The following is a 24,513-nucleotide window of genomic DNA, read 5'->3' as shown; positions in this document are numbered from 1 at the left end:
ATATCACTAACCACATCTGCAGCACCTCCTTTCACAACAGACTTGACATATATTCCAAGTTTATCTTGACCAGCACCCTAGAGGAAAAAGAGGCATTAATTTGCAACCTTTAAATGTCATCTCAACTAAGCATGCATTCCACAAATTTTAATTGGAATTTTACATGGCTAGGTAAATCTCTAAATTTTCACTACTTTTCTATTTCCTCAAATTGCAAAAAACAATTACACATAGAGATTTATGTTCATTTGAAGCCAAAAGAAAGTTTTAATATTATGCCTGTAACTTGAAAGCTCTATTAGAAGCAAAGACTATTTGGTCTTAATGTAATCTTAAATCATCAAGGAAAAAAAATACATTAATTAAAATGTATAGTTTAGGAGTTTGTTTTAATCCCCTTCTAATGAGGAACACTTATCTGCAGTTTTACATGAAAGTTATTAATGCTTTTTATGCCTCTATGTATTATGTTCCAGAAGACTACACTGTTACCCTTGCTAATGCCCAAATGAAACAAGGTAAAATGTAGATCACCTACTCTTCCTTGAGGAAATACAACAAAAAGGAATACAACTATTTTCATAGTTATTATGACTGCCTTCTAATGGTATCTGTAAAGAGCTGGCAAAAATGAACAGCATCTCTGAATATAGAACAAAGAGATAAAGTGCACATTATAATTAAAAAGTCTTCTATGTTGACAGAGGCAATATTTAGACTGGATGCAAAACCATGCAATTTTGTTTACAAAACATATGCCTCAAAATATCTATTTCACTAAATTTCAAAAGGACCGTTAACACTGAAAATATTTCCATTACTTCAAGTCTCATGATTCAAGATTAACATTCTACATCTCAAAATATTTCAGAATAGTTGCTTGAGCTGTAATAAAAATGAAAAGGAGTAAGATATGGAAATAAAAGCCATACAATAAATAACTAAAATAAGGACACTTCCTATGTCCAGGAAGGATATAAAGGGGATTTAAAAAATTAATAAGAACTTGATCAAATGAATTGTTGGGGTTTAGGGGTTTTTTTGATTGTTTTTGTTTTTTTTTAAGGAAACAACATCCATCCATTTACATCATCCATGTAAATGTGGAATGTTATTTTTAACTTTCTACCAGAAAAATTTAGGTAATAAGAAATACAAGCCAAAAGGCAACTAGGTAAATACAATGAAAATCATGCTTCATAAATCTATTCTTTTTCCCCAAATAATCAACAAGTGCATGGGGAAGGATGACCTGATTGACGTTGTATCTAGACTTCCAAAAAAGCACCTGGCAAGATCTCTCACCAGGATTTATCAAAGAATTTAAGTTATCATGGGATACAAGGGAAGTTGTCCTTTTACATTAATAACAGGTTCAACCATAGAAAACATGTTGTTAGTTTCACAAGGAATGAGAATTACCAGAGAAGCCTAAAATTAATATAATAAATGAACCTGAAAACTTCTGTTCAAGTCCATGACATGTGCACCGGTTTGCTGATAGCGATGGGATAAGCATTTGCACTTGCACAAACACACATAAAAACAGTTTAGAAACTGTTCTAACTCTTTCAGAAAGATCTTTATAATCATTGTTTTCAGAGCACTCTTCATACATCAGCTCAAATACTCATAATTCAACAATACTATCAGAAAAAAAAGGGGGGATTAGAAACCATCACTGTCACTCAAAACTTAGAAGACTCACATTTAGAAAACTTTTTATAATTCTGATTATTCTCTTCCAAAAGAGGCAAAGAAAATATGAGGTTCAGAAAACAGTAACAAGGATGATCAGAGACATGGAATGGCTTCCTTGAGAGAACCAACTAAATAGATTTGGACTCTTCAGCTTAAGTACAATCAAGGAAGGAAGTAAAGGTCTATGGAATAAGGAATGGCACCAATAGCTTCGTCAGGTAGCTGATGAGAGAGACTATATATTATCCATTCTTATTCATGCTACCAGGTAGTATATTTAAAAAAATCAATAGACACCACTTTTTCACAGAATTTCATAATTAAATTGGGAAACTGCCAGAAACAGCGCTACTGTGGATGCCAAAACATACAGGCTTTAAAATAAAATTTTATATGTATATATAAAATATATAATATCACAGATTCCTGGAAGTAAGGTCCTTCAAAGGCTATCAGAAAAAAAAAAAAAAAAAAAAAAAAAAAAAAAAAAAAAAAAAAGATGCAAAAGCAATACACTCTGATGTAAATTCTGAAAATATAGACTGCTAGAGACTGAAAGAAACCAGCCTTACTTGTTTTGTTATGCTCTTTGGCTCCCACCATTGGAGGATACCAGATTAGATGGATTTTTGCTCTCAGTATAACTGGTTTTATATGCTGAGCCTTACAATTATTCCGCATAACTGACTACAAATCCCCCTCCAATCTTTATTTGAATAATTAAAAAAAAAAAAATTATTAAGCTCTAGATGCAAAAAAAGTCTTCTCTGTAGTAGTGAACTCTAACATTACCAATTTACCTGTTTTTCTTCCATATGTAAAGCAAGTTTTTCCACAGAAAGTAGAAGTGTAGAAAGTAAAGGAACAGCAAAGGTGGGGGGGGGGGGGGAATTCAGGAAGGCCTCCCCTTTGAAATCTTCCCTTAAGTTATCAGAGGTATACAAATGAAAAAAAAAAAAAAAAATCTTGCTCATTTAATGCTTCTAAATTAGCAGATACACCTTCTAGTCATGGTTTTCAATTACAAGAACCACTTGTACAAAATGCTTAAGGCAACCAAAGGAAACCTATCATATAAACAAACAGGAAAAAAAGTCCGCGGACACTGGAATCTAGAAGAACTTGTAAAATAATGAGGCAGTATTTCACCTGGCTGAATAAAATTATTGAACATTTCCAGGAGCTCAGACGTATTTTGTACTTTTTTTCAGTAAAGAGAGCTCTAAACACAACTATAACATCAAAGGCAGTCAACATTGGCTTCAGTTCACCTAGGTTACAACCGCACAAGAGTCCAACCCTAAACTGCATTGAGTGTGATATTCTGTTCTGAATACCTGTTTTGCTTTAGCTCTACATGTTATCTACTGTTACAAGGCATTGCTAAAACAGAAAACCATAAAGAAAAAGTTTCATAAGGAACATATCAACCTATCATAATGACGTAAACAATAAATTGTGAACTAAAAAGGGGGCTTATATGATATTTATAGATTCTGATATCTCAAGTACATTAGACCTAAGTTTCAAAATGAGAAAATCCTCATTCTGTGCTTTTACAATATAGTTAAATTATCAGGACAAAAGAGAAACCCAGAACATAAAAACTACATAAAGCACAGAAATAAATTTTAAGGTCAGCAGTGAAGCTGGCCAAGAAAGTTGGGGGTATTTTACTTCACAGTTTAGGTCTTCTAAATATCCTAGTTAACATGTTATTTCATTGCCTACTTCCTTTACTACCTTGCATAAGACTGTTCCCAACCATGCAGTAAAGGAGGTTGATAGATCAGTAAGGGTGGGTGAAATTATTCTTGTTAAACTATAGTGCCTTTTATCAGGTTAAAGCAACTGTTTACCTGTAGTAATAAATGCATAATTTTCAAGAGTTGTGAATATACAGGACAAATATGAAGTAGGCTTTTCACATCAGACACCATCAAGAAGGAAAACTTACGTCCGGAAATGTTCATCATTTAAATGCAACAACCATTCATCTACATTAGGAGTATACACATGAACAGATAGGTCTCCTTCATGACTTTTACTAGGTAAACATTCTTGTATTTTTAACAAGCAACATAAAAAGAGGAGTTTGACCTAACAAAGCGTGTTTAATTTTAAACATGTCCAAACAACTTCCAAATCAGTTAAAATATCGTGACATATTCATGTTTTACTGCAGCAGCAGCCTCAGCTTCCACAATTCTGTGAAGTTACACAATTTTAGTCCAACAATTTAACTGTTTCAAATTCCTAAATCCTACTGTAGTTCATCCTATAGACTTGCCAAGAAGCTCTGAGCAGTATCTGCAGATCAAGAGTACTCCAGTACTGATTCCCAAAGCAATTGCAAAACAAAGCAAAAACAAAACAAAAAAGTAGAGCCCCACACTAACAGAGATGGTAACTGAACAGGGAAAGAAACCTGTTATGAATATTTAAAATTCAGATTAATTTTAAGTTTTAAAAATCCTGCATGATAAGCACATCCAGAGTATACTTCCCAACTTTGCCACAGACAATCACATTTCCCCCCCTACTCTGATGTAAACAATTCAAAGTATAGTAGTTTTAGCAAGGGATTGAGATGTCTAACATACCTAGAACTGAAATAAACATATTCCATTAAAAAAAACAACAAAAATACACCTTTAGTGACATAATTATACAACAGGATAAATATAAGTTCCTAGATTTTTTTTCAGAAAGTTTAATCGCTTCCGAGTAAAATACTAAAAAAACTCCTGAACATATTCTCCTCTGTGCTTGGGATTTTTCATCTATAAAACATCGAAGTTGTGTGGAAATCAAGGAAAACACAGTGAAATAATTATATAGTCCAGAAAGAATCCTGTATGATTAAGCCCAGTAACTGGAGCAAAAACAAGCATTTGCACGACACCTATATTAACAGTACAGAAGTTGTTCTTCTCATCTTAAAGATACGTTAAGAAATAAGTTAATGCTTTAAAACAGCACAAGTTGAAAGATGTTAACATAATGCATTTGCAAGCTTGGCATGCACTTAGATTAAACTTAATAAGAGTATTAAAATAATTAGTCCTAAATTTGCAGTTACTTACAGGTTGTTGCAGGAATTCTAAGACAATGGTGAATGTTCTCCTGTATTTAGAAGGAATTTTAATAGATCTAATACTACTTGGGAGGTAAAGGCAAACACAGGTTACTTCTGCATACAAAAGTCTGCTGAAATGGTAACTGAGGTCTTTATCCTAAATCTAAATGAAGAAAGGAATGTATGAGAAAATATTTGACTAAGTGACCAGACTACTTTGTAAATAATAAAAAAATGAGTCCTTTTCCAAGAAACAGAGCAAGAATAAAAGGTGCTACAAGTCAAGCTGATAACCAAGAAACTGAAGTATGAAATGCTATCAAAAAATCCAGCAACTAAAATTCAGTAGAAGCTCTATCTCCCTTACACTTGTTTTTATTGCATCTGTGTGGTTCACATACACTATACAACAATTCTTAAAGCGGGACACAAGGAAAAGACAGGTAAGCTTTCAGATGAGAGAACAAATTAGAGAGGGATAACTTCATTCTTTTCATGGTCACCTGGTTTCAAGAGATCTTATTATAGAACAAATAAACATGTTTATAAACACCTTCCAAGACAGATTCTATAATTACAATCTGAGGATATAAATAAAAGTGAGGAAATAAAACACTAGAAGGCTTGTTAAATATATTACATACTTGAATGGCCATGACTGTTGGGAGTTTCACATCAGAACAATTCACTGGTCATGGACTGCCTAGTTTCATGCAGATCTAACCATTCATTTGAAATAAAATGTTAACTTCAAAGTATTAAAGTGGTGCTAATTATGCACTAGTTCAGCTGTTCAAAAATGTTCAACTGCATGCAAGTCCATCAAATTCATGTAAGAAAAAAAAATATAACAAAAGACTTATTTTTCTGGTGATTTTTGCTAAACTAACAATGGACCTTCTCAAATAACTGAGTATGCCCTCCACACAAATCTGATGCTGTCTTCCACATACAAAGTCTACATATAAACAAACATTATAATTCAACCCTAAAGCAGCTTGAAAACAAAAAGCGCACCCACAGTACTACCTAGAAGTTAAATACTTTGTAATATATTTATGAAATTTCTCAAACAATTATTATCAAAAAAAAAAAATTATTAGGAGAAACTAATACTAAGCTACAAGCCCAAGCTGCTAACTAATATGTATAAATACTGAAAACAATGGATGATTTCATGATCAAAAAAAGTACCTTATACATGGTAAGAGGAAAAAAAAATAGCACTAGCTATTATTTCATTTGTTTCAAAGAATACGATGTTTTATAATTTCCCCATCACTAAATAAAAAAAAAAAAAAAAAAAAAAAAGGCAAAGAAACCACATTTACAGTATAAACAGAGATTCATCTGAAAATGCAACCGAAGACTGAAGAGCGCAAAACCGTTAACCAGCTGGAACTTCAGCAGGAGCCTTTAGCTCCTTCAGCTAATGAATTCAGACAGGCTGGGGCCAACAGAAGAGGATCAACATTAAAAATCTCATCCAAGAGACAACTTTTGTATATGTATCATTTTACTTTTTTCTTTCTCCACTATTTCAGAAAAAGCTCTCCCTTTAAAGATGAGGATAGTTTCCTATAATGTTTAATCTCACTTATTTGCAACGGACAGGAGTTTTATTAACGAAAGAACTCAAGACCTAAGTATTAATTGCTATTTGTAAATCTGCCCTTGATAGGGCAAATTAACAGAGCTGCAGAGAGAATTATTTTGCTAGGGAAAAAAAAGGTATCAAAGCTTACTATAAAATGTTTTCTACTAATAACTCAGGATAATTATGAAGCACTTGTTAGAAAAAACTTTCAGAGTATTAATCCTTGAGCATCCAATTTCAAGAAAGCATAACTAAATCATTTTCTGAACTATATAAGCAAGAAGAGTGATTAGATTAGCATTTCAGAAGACGATAGCCTCTATTATATTATAAGGAATATGATATGCTCCATTTTCATACCTTTTGACTGTATACCTTTGTATTTGTTCTCTCAAGTTGTTGGCAGAAACAAATTTTCTGCAAACATTTCAAGGAGTACCAGATAAACAAACTACAAAACCTCCATCATTTTAAAGAAGCCAAAGGATGAAGTTAGATAATGAAATTTAATTCAATTTTTGAGACAGTGTAGCAATAAACAAGTAATTTTTAATTGTGTCAGCTCATCCATTGGGCCTTCTATCAAGAATCACAGTATACAGTAGCACATACTTGCTTTCAGATTTCGTGTTATCTTGTAAGCCACTCCATATTCTAAGAAGATTACACCTAGAATACTGTATTTGCTTCAAAACTTACTACTAAATCTATGGGCATACAAGAGGGAGCATTACAAAAAATTACAACCACTTCTATGGGATAATCAGACTGAGTAATAATGAAAAGCCAAGATAAACTACAGAGATCTGAAAAAAAAACAACTACTATGACATATCAGAAGGATGCAAAATTGAGGATGAACAAGAATGTAATTGTAAAGAATTAATAAAAAACGACAAAATTAAAAACTTTCAGGATGACAGATTATACAGTTAGTGTTGCTAAGCCACAAAACAGATGAGTTTACAGGACTTCCTGTGTCAGTAACAAACACAGAAAATTTTGGTTCACGTACATTAGATCAGCCATGAAACTGGAAAAATACCATACAGGACAACTATATATTAAGCTGCAGTTTAAAAAAAGAATAAAAGTAGATAGACAGTCTTCCTAAGGGCAGCAGGCATACCTAGCCCAAAAAACGGTTATTCAGCACAGAAGAATTAAAAGTAGACATAATAAAATCCGCCTCTTCACCATTTTGCATTTGCCAGATCAAGCAGCCATAGTGGTATGGTGAAGACCACTTTTAATGCGACTCAACAGGCAGCTGGATTTCAAAGCCAACCATCTAAGCCACACAGGGATCTAAAGCCAGTGGTATGGTAGGTCTGAGCTGCTTAGACATGAATCAGTCTCAACACCACCCTAGCCTAAAGGTATCAGAGTCAGAATGAAGGTCTATCTGTTGACAAGATGGTAACTCTTTAACAATTAAGCTACCAACATCCTCAAACATCCTACTGCACAACTAGTAGCTGCACTTCATTCAAGGTTAGTAATATTCTTCTATTTTTAATGTGTCCGTAGGATGACCTACTTCTTTTAACACCTATGATTAGAATTAAAACTATGAAAGCTATTATGAAGACAGTTTTCCAATTGCTACTAGGACTACAAAACTGTAGTATTAAATAGCCTGAAAGAAGAAGAAAAAAAAAAGAGCAAGCATTGGTAAAATACATCTGCATGTATGGTGCCTAACCAAAACTGTAATTCTCTACAGAATTAACAGCAAGGCCTTGTCATTACATGTTTTAAACTATCATTTGCCTATACCTGCCTAGCTTCACGTACTTTGCTCATCACACTAAGTTTCCAATAAAAAACTGTCAGAATCATGATTGATTATAGAAAAAAATATACTTCAATATCAAGGTTTTTATATACATGTATTAAAAATCTACTTTTAATTACATGAAATGGAGGAAAATCTTCCTAATGGCTTTATAATATTGATTTGAAGATTTCTATCTTAAATCCATAATATTTTTAAATGGTTATAAGTTTCACATAAACAACAACCTGTTTTGAAATGTAGGTATCTTCATTCTCCAGCTAATTTGATTGAATCTATACATACACAAAAAAAAGTCATAGAGTTATCAACTATGTTTCAAGTAACGTAGCTTCAGATATTAAGACTACAAGATGTTAAAATGCTCCAGATTGCAAGTTTCGTTCACACAAGCCATTAGAATTATTCGTTTTTTAATCATTTCCAAGACTTGCTTGGGTTCTGCATAACTACAGAAACATTTTGCAAAGTTTAGTTTTAAAAATATGGATTTCACATATGTATCTATGCACGCATACACACACACACAAATATATTTTGCTAGAATATTAAAATATGCCATCTTTCGTAACATTTCAAGGGTGGCATTTTTTCCTCAAGTCAGTCTTTCTGATAAGGGAAGTCTCCCTTCTGGGAAGCCTCTGCTGCATTTTCTAAAAACTAAGCAGTTTAAAAACAAAATGAATCCCTGTAACTAAAGTATCTTTAAACCAAACGATAAATATTTGGCCTATGACGGAAACCCAACTATAAGGCCTGAAATCAACTATCAGGCCTGAAGCCTTATCTGCCCACACCAACAGTAGATTTTACTGATTTTTATCAAGACTGAGTCTCTTGTTCCAAACTCTAGATGATCTTCAGAAGTTCTTATAAACAACCTTAAAGGCAAGTTTATGCAACAGAATCAAGTCTCAGTTTGACTTTCCTGGCAAGTAGTTAGTCTAGAAATATTTAAATAATCCATGTTTATATGTATTTTAAAGAATACCAGTTTAATAAAGTACTGCAATCACTTTATAAACATACCCTAGGATGTAAAAAGCAAATGCTTCTGAAAAAGAAAAAAAAAAAACAAAAAAAAAACCAAAAAACAATGCCCATGATCCCCAAGGCTGAATCTATTTTATAGGTTATATTTGCATGAGAATAAGCATTTTATCTACTTTATGTACAGAACATACCATGACCGTGATTCCCTGAATTACTTGCTGTCAGTCCAGAGAAATGAGAGAGACTAACTTTGCACCTACTGGTTCCACCTCCAATAAGGGCAAACTTCTTTGTAATTGAAGACAGAAAAAAGATTTGGCAGAGGAAGTAAAGACCTCAGCCCCCTCAAGAACAGTTTAGAGACTTTGGAAATCTATCATCATTAGACAAAATACTTCATAGCATGCTCTATATAATTTCCAAATAAAAATGAGGTGAACCAGCTTACTGTGTAAAACTTGTCCTTTAGTTGTGGCTATAGCTGCTGTGATTCATGTAGTATTCTGATTTAAAAAAAATTCAGAAACTGACCCATGTTCCACATACAAAAATTGCCTTTCCCTCTCACATTTTCCATCCGTGGTGGTGATGCAAGAAAGAAACATTTTATGAATTGGACAAAATAGAGTTAAAAGAGAAGAAGAAAACATCTCCAAAAACAGGCAGTGGAGATTCAAACTTTGGGGCCAATCAACATTATTAATAGGTATAGGAACATCTAGCATTTAACGTTAACGATCAATTCCATTACTGCACTAAGTAGCACTGGGTAGGAAAACATATGAAAAACAAACATCTTACGATCCAGAGAAAAGCTAGATTGCAAGCTGTACAATTCTACAGGATTTGAAAGCATCCAAAATACTTAGAGAACTTTGCTCTATTTACAAATAGCCTGAAAAGAGGAAACCAGAATGGGGCACAGAGTTTTGCTGTTTTCTTTAACGGAATAAGGGTTTCCAATCAAGGGCCTGTTACTTTGTTAAAAAAAAATGCTTGCAATAAAGACTGACTTGCATGCAATGTGCTTAATTGAACATACCCTACATCTTCCTTAGGCTTGATCTTCCCAGGATATAAAAGACCAAAGAACCTAAAATATTGTACAATGGGCTTACTGAAACAGCATTAATTAAATATATAGTCTTTCTTCATTTTTTAACCAAATAACGGCACTTAGAATTCTCAGTAGAGTGATTAGGTATACAAAGAAAGCACACAGGCAGACACAAACAGCTATAGTGTCTTCTATGGTAGACAGAAGTATATCAATGTAAAACAAATTATTTCTCTCATATTCTAGAAATTGAATGCTCCCAAACATTATTTCCCTTGATGAAAAGCAAAGTAAATAAAGGAACTAACTAAAGCAATTGATTTAAAATCCTGTTCTGGGATTGAAATCAAGTATCCAGCAGTTTCTTCCTAATTATACTTTACTTTTGGCTCGACTGAAACAGGAAAAGAAGTAGGTAAAGGGAAAATGCTTCATACATTGCATCTAAAAAAACTAAGCACATTCTATTCAAGATTCTTCCTTAAACTTTCTGAAAAGGAAGCCTTTTACACCATGACAAATACTGAAACTGAAGACACACATGATATCTACTAATCAATAAAGGCACTCAATTTTATTTATTTATTCTTACAAAAGTAAATACATAAACTGATTCAGACAGGCCAATCTTTTCTTTTGTTCAAAGGAAAAAATAAGTTGAGCTCAAGCAAAATATACTGCTGAAATTCTATTACCAAAGTAAGTGCTGTAACTTCTTAATGTAAATTTGCTAGAAATACTTCAAGCTGCTACACAGCAACGGCTATTTCAAGTTAGGCACAAATTGCACAAATCTGTAAGTTGTATTTCAGATCCTGCAGCACTCTTCCCTTTTGAGGCAATTCTGAACAAATGCCTCACCTTCATTAGGTCTGTAGATGGTACTTCATGGGCAAGATGTAACCGACAGTCTATTTTAGTTGAAACAAAACAAAAATACTTCCGTGCTTTTTGGAAGAAATAGATCTCGACTAGAGTAAGAACAAATAATGACAGAAAAAAAATGTAATAAAGTCACATATATTTGCTGGGTAGTTTACGGTAGATAAAATTTAATGTAGTATCAGTGGATATACTACCAAATACTCTTAGGCATTTAAATTTCTACTCTAATTGAAAGTACTTTCATGCTGAAATAGTCAACACAGAATTTGCTAGCTTCTGAAATTGTTTTTTATTGATAAAAGTAAAAAATTTAAAACTAAAATGATGTATTAACATATACTTAAATGGAATTTAAAATGTTACTTGAATGACAGAATTTAACGAAGCCTGTCAAAGAAATGCTAGTTAAACTTTTGTACAGTATTACTTTTGAGAGCTTATTAGCAAGTGTCTGCGTACAGAAGGCATTAATGCATGGCGGAACTGGCACATCAATTTTATTTAGACAAGCTCTTGAAAACCCCTTTGTTCCAGAAGGCATTAAATACAAATGTCCAGATGACCCAATTTGCAGGATAAATCTAAATAAACTCTACTAAAAAAAGATATTTAAAAAAAAAAAAAAAAACTCTACTTCAGCAGAGCTGTGGTCTCAGGGAGAGAAAAGAAAAATCATGCTGTGCTGGTATAAGCTTTAGTTTTTACAAAACATATGAAAGCATTAGCAAGCTATTATGCAACATCTATAAGATACCAAAATTTACTAAAAACGCCTCTGGAAGTTATGAATTAACAGGAAACAAGTGACTTACTAACACATAGCTACATGTTTGTTCATGAGATAGACTAAATTGGCTGCTTGCATTATATCTTACTCCTGTGGGACTGAAAAATCTGTAGTAGACATGCTAGTGAAATACGACTTTTTTACAGTAAGTTCCTCTTAAGAAGTCTGTTAAGGCAACATCAGTAGTTCAGACCATGCATGTGATTTAATATCAAGCATTTAAAAAAAACAAAGAAATCCCCCAGCCTTTACACTCAAACACTTCAATTAATTCATGCTGGAAGGGCAAAGATTTTTCCTTAAAAATTTAGTACGTGCAGACAAAGAATACTGTTAAAATGGAATGCTAACGTGTTTAAAAATCTACCTTAAGAGCTGCAACATGAGAGCAAACAGTTACAAACAATCAATAAAAATAACCCAAACCTATCAATAGTCTATATTCTGCAAACTCACCATAGATGCAATCAAATACCAGGTTATCAATATTATTTGAAAATATAAATCTAATTTTCCACTTTGAAAAAATAACTTTCAAATTAACATTTTAATCCAGTTCCCCTTAATCTATTACCTACAAAAGGATATTACCAGAACATATTACTTAATACATCACCTATGAGATATTTGTAAAACAAAATTTCAGGAAAATTTCATGTTTAAATTGAATAATCCTGTAGTGTCAAACCCTCCTTAACACCTTAAAATTGTGCTAAATATAAAATGAAGAACAACTGCTGAGGGGAAAAAAAAAAGAAAATCAGCATGGAGTGATTTAATTAATCCTTAAGAACAAATAAGGCTATCAATACAAATTATTTATGGTTAAGATGCCACACACTTGTTTTTAGAAAAGAAAACCTGGACCCACAATACTTATTCCTAAAATGTCATTCTGATACTTTGAAATGCTTCTATTAAAAAAAAGTCATCATCTTATCATATTCTAGTAATTGCTGTGGAAATATTTAATTCAATTACCTTCAGACCCCCCCCCTCCAAATATAGTTTCATTTATATACAGGTGCATTTACATATATATTTTAAGACGTACATATGTATTTTAAGGTAACTTTTTCCATTGTATTAATAAAAGATGACAAAGTATGAAGTAGAAGGGAAATATGTAGTATACTTCTACAAACTAAACCGTAGCATATTAATGACTAACTAGCATGCCAAAATTAATCAACAAAATCTGATCCACCATGCTTGCAGAACACTAGAATCCTTTCTTTTGTGCAGCAGCAGTCTAAACATAATTTAAATACCTCTCTGTTGTAAACGTGCTAAACATAAGATATTCTAAATGGAAAATACTGGCATGTTCTGGTCTTTTTTTTTTTTTTGGGGGGGGGGTCTACAGAATATTTAAAGTCTCTTAAACATAGTGCTTAGGACATAAATTTTAATTATTCTATTAAGACTTTATAAATAGAAAATAGGCTTTTAGAGGAATCTGGATTAAAGCCAACTAATATGACAAGTAAACATATCACAGGTCATGCTATTCATGCCCTTCCACAGTAAAACAGTAGTTATCACACCTGAAAAAGTCACTCGCACAAATTTGAGAAATGCATATAAAAACTAAGCAAAAAATTAGTTAAGCTTTTTCTTTTAATTTCTGGAAAGTTAGCTACTAGCCTCTGACTATATTTAACTGCATGCTACATTACGTTGTTACTACATGAACAAATAACTACTGGCAGGTTTAAACAAGCAAGAGAGCAGGGAAAAGTACAGGGATAATATTAAAAACCTAAGAGAAACATAGTCCCAACAGAAACCTGAACAGACTTACCATGGATTCTGTTCTTCCAACAACAGAAAACCACATTTTGATCTTCAGGACTACAGATCCTTGAAAGAAAAAAAACAATTCTCCACTTCTCTTTCAGCCCTCAACAGCAACCAAAACTCTCGTCTGCTGGATTTTCCAAGATACCCATCAAGATAATTCTTAGCTGGATGCTATGACACAGTATAGCATTTATCAACACCAGCTATAACCAATACAATATTCAGTCTCTTACGTAATCAGTTATGCTGTTCTGACTTTCATTTACTTTAGAGGCTTTATTAAACTTCCAAAACTGCTAGAAAAACAAAAAGGGAGCCCTTTTGTACAAAAGACAAAAAAAACCTCCAAATTAAACAGGAAGTAATGTGCTGGCCCACAGATGGCTAAGAAGTCACATGCAAAAGCCCCCAAAAAGTGATATATTTTTAAAGTAAACTGCATGCACACATTGCTTCCAAATCATCTGGATTTCATAAAACGTAACCGCAATGTGGTTGGGAGTCAGGCAGCTTTTAACATCAAAACATCTTTCAGGGTTAGAGCAACCAAATTCTGCACACAACCTCAAAAAGCAATACTGCTCCCAATGCTCGACCACTCCTACCACCTAGATTTCCATATTCCTATTATAAAAGCTACCGGTAATAAAGCTCCAGAATCATTACTCCAAGAAAACGTGCAACACTGCAAATGGGTAAAAGCAGAGGGAACCTTCTGGGTCACAAAACACATGAAGGTCTACAGTATAACTTCTTAAGTTAAGAAATGCTGTTAGATGTTTTCTCAACCTAAGGGGAAAAACAAAACAAAACACTGTTTACAATCCGCTGGCTGCTAGCAGTTGTTTCGTAACTGGACTTGTTTTATCCAGTATGCATTCATATAGCACATGTGCTTACTGCAGGGACGCTTAAAAGGGCTGTCTTGCCTTAGAAAGTACAAAATAAGATAAGCAGACTAGCTGATAGGTAGCAATCCTGTTCCCTCCAAAACTCCTGGCAACTTTTACTTTACAAATACTCATTTTTTAAAATAAAAGTAATGCATTTAAGCATTCTATCATTACATGGAAAGAGGATCTAAAGCAGAGTCTCCCAGTGATCTACACTTCTATATATTCTTTGTCTCACTCCCCATTTTTTACACTACTGTCAATACATTTTCAATCACTATTATTACAAACTGAAACCATCTATCACAAAGCAAGTGCAGAATCACAAAGATAAGCAAGTGCAGAACACTTCAACGCACAGTGTGCCACTTCTCTGCTTGTATAACCTCAGCTTCAACTCAAATGATCTTTTTTTTTTTTTTTTTTTTTTTTTTTTAATTTGCAGCAGAAAAGGAAGTTACTATCACTTGGTAATTAAGCACATTTTGTTTGGAAGGTGTGTATGTAAAGGGATTAATTTCCTCATTATAAACTTTTAATTGACACAGACTGTGATTATCTAGAAACCCAGCAAACTAAAACAAGCCAAAAGAATTTCCAAATTATAAGTTAGCTAGATGTTTCCTCAGAGATGAGCACAAATTACTACAGAAGTGTAGATTTTTTGCAGTGGGTAAAGGAAGAAAGAAACAATCAGTAGAAATTATTTGTTTTAATGAACCTTTCAGAATCTGCCCTTTTCACTCATCTCTAAAAACATCAGCAATGCACATTTTAATCAACTTTATACAAGGCCAGTGACAAGAATGAGGAGTACATTAAGAAAAAGTGGATTTTAACTTAACAAGAAAGGTAGGTCAACACTGATGTGCAAATGCATTCTCTTTCTTTCACAACATCTTACTGAGAGCAACTGTTTCATCGTAACAAAACTTATTTTCATAATCAAAGCTGAGCAGTTTCAAAGTTGTATTTCATTATTTGGAACAGTGCCACCTATTGACTAACTATAGCATTTTCTTCTATTACAGCACTTTTGAAACACTTAAGAAATCAGTAGTTAAAGAAATGTAAGTAGGATCAGCAATCGAACCAGGATCCTGTGCATGGCAAGAGTTAACTGTTTTTTCTGAAAAGCAATATAGGCTTTCATGTCAAATTATAATGTATAATACAAGCATTTGATAACCAACCTTTTTAATTAAAGAAAAAAAAAATCAGAAAAACTAAATCCATTCTGATGTTTGTCTCATCTCAGGGACTCCATACTTTTAAATTTTGTGAATTTTTAACAAAAACTATATCGGACTTCTGTTCCCATTTTTCTCAGCCAAAAGGAAAACTAAGAATTTTAATTCTTATGCTGCTGAAAGACACACAACTTGAGACACATCAGAAAAAACATTAGTCAAAGTCAGCAAGATAAGAATAGAAATTAAAAAAATCTTCCCACTGTTTAAAGCTTCTCAGTCGCACTCCATTCTCTAATCCATTCTTGGGAAAAATTGGTGTCTGTGCATTCCTCCTTACCCTAATGTTTTTATGAAGCCCTTTAAGGGAAAACCATAGTACTAATTACCTCCAATAAGCAACTCCACACTCTAAATAGCCCTGTGAAAATAATCCTAATTATTTACTAATTTCAAACCAATTTGTCTCAACACTTAATGCAAGATGATTATTCCTATCCAGTCAACATTCTGCTGACTAAGCAGATGCTTCTATTCTACTCACATTAAAATTAACAGAATATAAAATCTGCCTCTTGCTTATTTTAGATTGAGATTTAAGGCATTCCAATACTAGGGCATGCATACCACAGCGAGATGGCACGCAAATACTGCCAGAAGTGCTGAATCCTTCTGCAAGTACATGTGCTGAAATGAAAATTGCTGCTTCCATCACAAATCATGATATAGAGTTATCATAAAATAGGCTGAACAAAACGTAAAAAATTTCAAAGCAAGCTTCCACACTGCACAGTAACATTCTTACATAACAGTAACGTAAATTAAGATAGTGTTGCTAGTTAAAACAAGGTAGGGAAGAAGCCAGGCAGCTCCAGTGAAAATGGAAATGTTTTCTCCTTTTTTTAATATCCTGTTTCTCTCTAAGTAAAAAATCAGGTATCACAGTTTAAAGTGAAAAACTAATTTCCACTAATTTCAACTGAAATGCAGATGGCAGTCAGAAGTCTGACATACATTTAATCTGGTGTATCTCAAAATCTAGTATATGCTTCTCAAATTCTTAATTGACTCCACAAAATCAGAGCAGAACTTTGAGTTACGTTTTTCAGAGTCTGAATAGTTTTCTCAATAACTGCTGATCATTAACAAGATGTACCTGATACCTGTTTTTTTCAGATTTCAGAAATAAAACATTAGAGTAGATACCGTGCAAGATCTCCACTTCACGAACATGAAATATGCTAAATTGCAACAAAAATAGCATTGTCTGTAAGTAATTGACTATGTCAAGTAACTTAAAAGGACTAACAATCATGCCTTTAGCCCTCACCATATGTGGCAAGGAAGATGAGATTTTTCTGAAAAGCTTTGTGTACAACGTAGTGAAGAGGCACTAGGAAAGACTTGCTCCATCTGTCATATACCACGTAATCACAACCAGGATTCTTGGATATCACAGTTGCTTAATTTATAACAATTTTTTAAATTAAAGATCGTGTCTGCCATGTGATCCATTTAATAAAGCAATACCCACTAACTAGTGGAGCCCTCCATCTGGTGGTTGGAGTCGTATTGTGCATTCTATACATTATTACCAACAAGAGAGCATACTCCAGAGATTTCTGTTAATACAGAGGAACACTTCCTTTTACCAAGCTGCTCAATAGCCTGTAGATCTTGATCAGAAAGAAATCACAGAGGCAGCTGTATACCATGCAAAGAATAAGGTCTCTTGTCTTCACAGCAGAAAGTGGATGAATTTCAATGTATCTATTTAAACTATTACTTTTCAATGAATGGATAAAATACTAATGGACATACCTTGTTCTTCTGCATTTTACTGCTTTTCTTCCCTCAAATACTCCTGCCATTCATCAGCTGAAGTGCCAAATAACCACGTTTATTCATTCTCTTTAACAACGTTTGGGTCTGAAAAATGCTATATTAACCTGTAGCATTTTAGACTTAAATATCGTAACTACATGCATATTATGTTTTCTCTTATACTGCTCATACTTACATATTTTAAGAGAACATTCCCCAGCCAGAATACAAGTATGATTAATACGACACGCATGACAAATTTGAGGGAAATGGATTTTTTCCGTTAACATCTTCCACAACAGGCTTTATACAAACCAAAAAAACCCAACAACAACAAAAAACCCTTAATAACACTTAAACAATCTGATTTACATACCTTGGCAGCAACGATGCTCAGGCCCATTCCATTTTGTTTTTTTAGTGTTACAGTGATAATTTCAGGTTCTTTCCTCAAAGGCTGAGCCTATTGAACAGGGAAGGGGAATGGAGATGAAAAAAGACTAAAGTTCATTATTTATTGTCAGTCTGAGAAAATTACCATGCCGAATAACCAACCTACAATCAAATCCGTTTATGCAGCAAAAAAAAAAAATCTTACGCCCTAAATAATGTGTCTGGAACTTAGTTTAAACAGTAGAATCTACTAAACTTGATTAATATGTATTAATATTATCAACTATTACATTATTAGACAGCTATTACTATTATTATTCTGTACGGTAACAAAGTTTTAAAGTCTACCAATTTTTTCCTTTTCTAATCTAACAGTTACAGTAAAGAAAGATGCTAAGTGATTTACAATTTAAAATGTAATAGGTCTTTAAAGTGAAGTAACTTTTTACAAAATCAGACATTTAAACTCAGTAGGTCCCTTTTAGAAGGTTGAGGGTGATCTCTCTGGAGTTCAGTTTTTAAATGAAGCAATATAATTTTGCAAAGATATTACAGGACAGTTAGTTTCTAAGACAGACTGTTAAAGCCTTGAAAGAAAATTTCCAGAAAATTTCAATTCCTAAAATTCCACAGCTAAAATAAAACCCCAGGACCCTAAGCACATACAGTGGTTCTTTTTTGCATCTTCACAATATTACCAGTTTTCTATGCAGAAGACTGACATTAAATTTTGATTAGCTGAAGCACATAAATTATGTGAACCCTAGCTGGTACTCATATTAAAACTTGCTTATTGCAAATTCCACAAGATACATGACAAAGTAAAAATATATTTAAAAAAATCAAAAAAGTTAACACTTTCTGATTAAATGAAAATGATAGGAAAACAAGTAGATTTTAAGCTAGGAGTATTCCAGTACCCCTGTGCCAAAGACTGCAAAACAACAGAACCTGTTGAACTAGATGATCTCCAGAGGTCCCTTCCAACCTTACTGATTCTATGATTCCTACTTTATTCAGGATTTTTTTTCCATTGATTTAAACGGAAACATTATTTAAACTAGACTCAACAAAAACTATTTACACTGTAAAAGGTGAGAGGCTTCTACAGAAAACTCATGAAAAAGCCACAAGACACCAGTAACAACTTTGTCACTAGTTGATACATGATCTCTCTTTTGGTGTGACAAATAAATAAATAGAAATCCTCGATGAAAATCGAGGAGAACTGCCTAATTTGGACCATTACAACCAACAGAAGCCAGACTACCAACAGAAGCAGAATTGTGATGACAGTTCTGGCTTCCAAAAACAAACAAAATAAGACCATATATTTGAACATCTATCTAATATTTAGACTATCCAGACATGTTGCATCACGAGATGACTTGTGAACCTGCATATAAAGCACAGTTCTGTACTAAAGACTTTTTCCACTGTCACACTTAGCACCTTCAATTAACATACATGCACTAGAAGAAAGATTGGTCACGTTAGGCTATTCAAATGGTCTAAGTGGTATTAATTTCTTGCATTTTTTCTTGTCAATTCTTTTTAATGCAGAATCACCAGAACTCTACTTTAGCTTTCTCTTAGTATGAGGAACAGCAAGTACCTAGACTAACTCCAGTTTAGTTTTGCTTCCACTAGCTCTAAAGAATGTATTTCTTTACAACAACAAAGGGAGGAGGAAGAGTATGATGTCTCAAGAATGTTTCTGTTACGTTCTCCTCAATCAAGTGACTTTGTAGCGGGCTATCAAGCCTGCAGAAGCTTGCCTAATCAATTCAATACTGGGTTTTACTATATCTGCTATACAGACTAGGAGATAAGATACTCTCTTCTGTTCTGGGCTTGAAGAGAAAACAAAGAAATTCTTTATACAGTCTTGTTGCAGTCACCAAATATCACCTAACAAATGCCATGTTATGAACAGAATAAATGAAGTTTTCCAGCTCCTTTTAATACTAATTATCATTATTTCTATGGTATTGTATCTTCACTAGTATAAAACCACGTTATCATTTTTGTATCACTGTTATGACAGGTCTAAGGAGGATGAAAAAAAAAAAAAAAAAGCCCACTAACTGGCTAGTCCTCCCTGCTCACTTCTTTCTCAGGGCCAAGCATTTTTTCTTAGAAGGCCTTAGAAAGACAGGTACATTCTAGTTTAGTTTTAGTTTTTTTTATTTCATTACAATCATGAATTTATTTCTTATTAATTGCTCAAAAAATTGTTTCATATAAAGCCACTGTCTTTCCAAAAACAAGTTAATCTAAAATGCTGATTTACTTGGTTATCACTTATTCTAAACAGAAGGCAAAAAGCCTTACAACACTAAAGAACAGCCCAAACTAAACTGCAACTCTTTTTTAATAACAAGACCACTGAAGAAAACTGCAGACTTTTTTCCTGAAAATCTAACAGAAACAAAATTATTACTAGACTACAATTTAGTACTAAATATTTTCTTGGCAATTGCCAGCTTATAAAACAAAGCAGTCTGCAATTCTATTCACATTAAAAATTATTTACAGATACATGTCCATATACATTTTTGCTTGTGTATAAAAGGAATGTTCTTTTTGGTTTACTCCCAGGATTGAGGAACATGATAGACAAACATTTGTTATGTGAGAGTTCTATCGTGTCACAGCCCAGAGAAGCATTAATTTAAAGAAGTCTGCAAGTAGTTATTAATGATTCATTGAATTTAAGAAGTTATATATTTAATAATGATTCCTGTTATTCCTAATAATGATGAAAACTCAACACAAAGCACAACAACTTGCTAAGAAATTGTTATTAGTTTTCACAATTATTTGCTAAATTACCACTTACCAACTCAGCATTCTCATGCAACAGCTGACTTTCATAGTCTGCACCTTCAAAATATATTGTCCATGTGCCTGGTGACCGTGGATGAGGTATTAGTCTACAAAAACCTAAAGGAGAAAGTAAACATATGCATGATATTTTCTCAATCGATTAACGAAAGTCAAACAGCCAGCCACAGGGAAAAAACAAACAGCAGAATTTGTCCCTTTATATTCATAAATATGTTAAATCTTTCATCTTAGATGCAACTAAAGGCTTCACTGCAATTTCATGATACCTATAAAATCTTACAGTTCTGTAATTGCTGCTTCCGAGAAACACGTATCTATCTGAAAACCCTAAAAGCTTACAGAAAACTCTTGGGCTGCAAATATTGTTTCTAACAATCAGACACAAGAGCCACATGAAATATCAAGTCATCTTTCAGAACATGGGCAGTAAGCTCTCAGAGTAAGGCAACACCATGTAAGTCTCTTGTTTGGCACTGAATGTCACTAGCCAATCTCTGCAGAGATATGGCAAGACTGAAGATCACATAGATTCCTTACCACTTTCAGTGCAACCATGCCATTAGAAGTGGGGTTTTGTTTGTTTTGGTTATTGTTAGCTGAGCAATTCCTAGAATAAAAAATAAAAAATAAAATAAAAAATAAAAAATACGGAGCCACAGCAGCTGAAAGGTTGAGTGAGTACTTTGTCCAACATCAATGCAAGTCTCTGGTAAACACTGAAACCTAACTGAAGTCTTTCAGTAGATCTATGTTGCTTTTAAGATATCTAGCATTCTCCCCTAAATTAGGGACAGTAGGAATACATACCACAGTCAGATTATAAGTTATTATCAAAATAGAACAGATGCTTCTTCTCACACAAAGACCATCTTTCAGCACTTTCAGTTCACACTGACTTACTCTATGCCAGTCACTCAGGATAATTTGAGAGACTAAAATGTAAAATTTTGATTGTATGGCTTAGAAAGAAATTGCATATAAAAACTATACAGACATTTTTAAAGTAAGTATGTTTGCTAACTAGTATTTATTCCACTAGTCCTCTTTACTCTCAACATAGCCTCTGTAACTCATTTAACTTTTGAAACACTTAAGTTTCCCAGTATTTTTTTAACGCAAGAATATTGTCTTTTCATAAACAAATAGTGAGAACTAACAATTGTAAAACTTTACAGGGTAGACCTAGACTGCTTTAGTCTCTTCTGCTTTCATACATATCATGATATTCCTGTTGAATGTTTCAAACAATTGCTTATTAAACAGAAAATTAATAAGAAATTATATCGCAAAGATGTTTCTAATGAAATGGAATAGCTCAAGATAAGGATGAAAGCTAACAATCTGTGACCATTCATTCACTGTAAGTGCTCTGAACTAGAGGAACCCTGTAACAGAAGAGTCAGATCTGCTGCTTGCTTTCTCCTCTATTTTACTTGCACTCAACCACATTTGTTCTTTACTCCTCATTTGAAATTTTCTAAGAGTATAAATTCCCAAGCAATATGTTCTTATGTTGATGAACATTAAGGAACTATTTTAAGCTCTAGTGTTTTCTTTAAGGTTTGTTATATGGAAGCAGCTGATGTGTAAAACAAACAAACAATCCCTCCCTCCCCCCCAAATCTAAGCTATTTAATATTTAATATATGTTAGCTTTAAAGGCAGCTTGACTCTGAAACTGTTAAAGTATTATAAATATTTACATTTATGTTGCAGCATTGATAATCAAGCATCAGTTTTCATATGGCAACTGAGGCACTGCTCTTACAAAAAATGAGTTTTTAGTATCTTCATAACTAATGCCCAAAAATAGATTTTCCTCTCAAATTCAGGTTGCCCACAATCTGCCCAAAGAGATGATGGGCAGGTGCTGCCTTGCTGTCATTTTAATCATTGCTTGAAAAGCATCAAGCAAGAAAGGCAAATTCCAGTTTCCTGCTTGCTGTTGACTTTGAGTTTCAGTGTTTGCTTACTCCAGCATTCTAATTCTATACTCTAATTCAATTCACTTGGCCCAGATAAGAGACAAGCACAAGGAGAAAAGAGGGGTACAAAGTTGCTCTTTCTACTTCTTTCCTCTGTATGACCTTTCTTTGCTTTTCTAGTCAGTATTTTTTCTGCCTTTTCTAGTCATTTTCATCCTACAAGATCAAAAGTAGTAACACTTTATGGAGAAGCCAGAAGGGTATTTTTTCAGTGCAACTACATGCATAAAAACCTTAAAATAAATGATTCCTACATAACTCTTACTCACAGCACACTTTACACAACTATTTTTTTTTTGTAACATGCTGCATCTACTGCTGCTCCAGCACCAAAAGCTGAAAAACTTTGCAGCAAAGGCAAAATGAAATTTCATTAGACACTATTTAAGTAAGTACTGACTATTTAGAAATCTGAGAATGAATGTAAGGGCTAGTAAGAAAGGGTAAGGATTCATGCCTTTATGGTTTCAAAAGTAAATACTTCAAGGAGAATAAGACGATTCAAACATACATAAAGAAAAATAAAGTGATTTACAAATAACTAAAACATATTTCAGGTTCTGTGCTGTTCACTGCACCAGAAAAGAAACATCATTATACTGTAAAACAGTAGAACTAACCCCTCTGGCAGAGTGGATCTAAAAATTCTTGTAACCCGCCTGGAACATTTCTGACAACATCACATGAATATCCATCTTCTGGCAAAAGAAAAGGTAACTGTAAGTCAGGATCCTCCTCCAGCTGGACCTCTCTGCCATCACTGCGAGCAAGTTCATCAGCCGTATTTTCTGCAACAGTTACTACATTCTCTATCAATTCCTAGAGAGAAGGCAGAAAGACATTATTACTACTACTACTGAGGGACAGTTTTCATTAAGGAAAATTCATTTAGAAAATACTAACAAAGTATAAACTTAGCAAGTTAAGTATCGAATTTAAAACTTCTTTTGGCTCTACTTTATTCAGACAGTATGCTGCATTGCCCTATTTGATCATATCCCATGGATTATGCAGTGACAGAATAAAACTCAGCAGGATCTATTTTTTACTCCAATATTTTTAAAATTTGTGATACATGTTCCTGCTTGATTTGACAACTGTATTCGAAAAATACACAGCATAGAACATATACGCCAGAGGGTAAGTTGGAATCACAGGCAACTAATTTTGACACTTTGCCATGTTGAGTCTACATAATTCTGTAACACTAAATATATACAGAAGAAACATGCAACTTATATATACAAAGATTTTCAGCTCCATCAGGACACACAAAGAAACAGAGACAAACAGCATACACAATTCTCTGTTTCAGAAGTTTTATATAACTATCTCTAATTCCACACCTGTGAGCTCAGTATAATATGAAGGACCCCGTAACACATGTAGACAAATACACCTGTGTAAACACAGTGTACAGGCACACATGAGCAGAATCATTCAGGTGCAGCAAAACCTGCAAATTTTACACTTGGTACACAGCTGTTCCTCATTCTACACAGAAAGCTCTATGAAACTGGTACGCTTTTCACAATGTAGCTACTGTGGCAGCACCTAACACTAGGAGTCTTCTACTACATTACAGTGAGACCTCTAAGAGTTCTACAGGATATATGTTTTACTACATTGTATTAAATCAATTCAGAAGTTGACAACAAAAAGTCCAAATAACTTTCCA

General features: G+C 33.5%; 1 protein-coding gene across 16 annotated transcripts in view; it reads right to left on the bottom strand.

Annotated features, from left to right (window-relative positions):
- AFDN (afadin, adherens junction formation factor) overlaps positions 1 to 24,513 on the bottom strand; it is a 135,004-nt gene that overhangs the window by 23,745 nt on the left and 86,746 nt on the right. For all 16 annotated transcript variants that reach the window (XM_062572173.1, XM_062572185.1, XM_062572176.1 and 13 more), the window contains 4 exons: positions 23,456 to 23,654; positions 20,843 to 20,946; positions 17,984 to 18,070; positions 12 to 77 (listed from right to left, as the gene is read on the bottom strand). In XM_062572173.1, the coding sequence (XP_062428157.1) occupies positions 12 to 77; positions 17,984 to 18,070; positions 20,843 to 20,946; positions 23,456 to 23,654 (456 nt within the window). The remainder of the gene's footprint in view (positions 1 to 11; positions 78 to 17,983; positions 18,071 to 20,842; positions 20,947 to 23,455; positions 23,655 to 24,513) is intronic.

This window comes from Rhea pennata, chromosome 3, assembly GCF_028389875.1.
Source record: "Rhea pennata isolate bPtePen1 chromosome 3, bPtePen1.pri, whole genome shotgun sequence".
In the NCBI taxonomy this organism is placed as follows: domain Eukaryota; kingdom Metazoa; phylum Chordata; class Aves; order Rheiformes; family Rheidae; genus Rhea; species Rhea pennata.
This window is presented reverse-complemented; position numbering and strand designations above follow the sequence as displayed.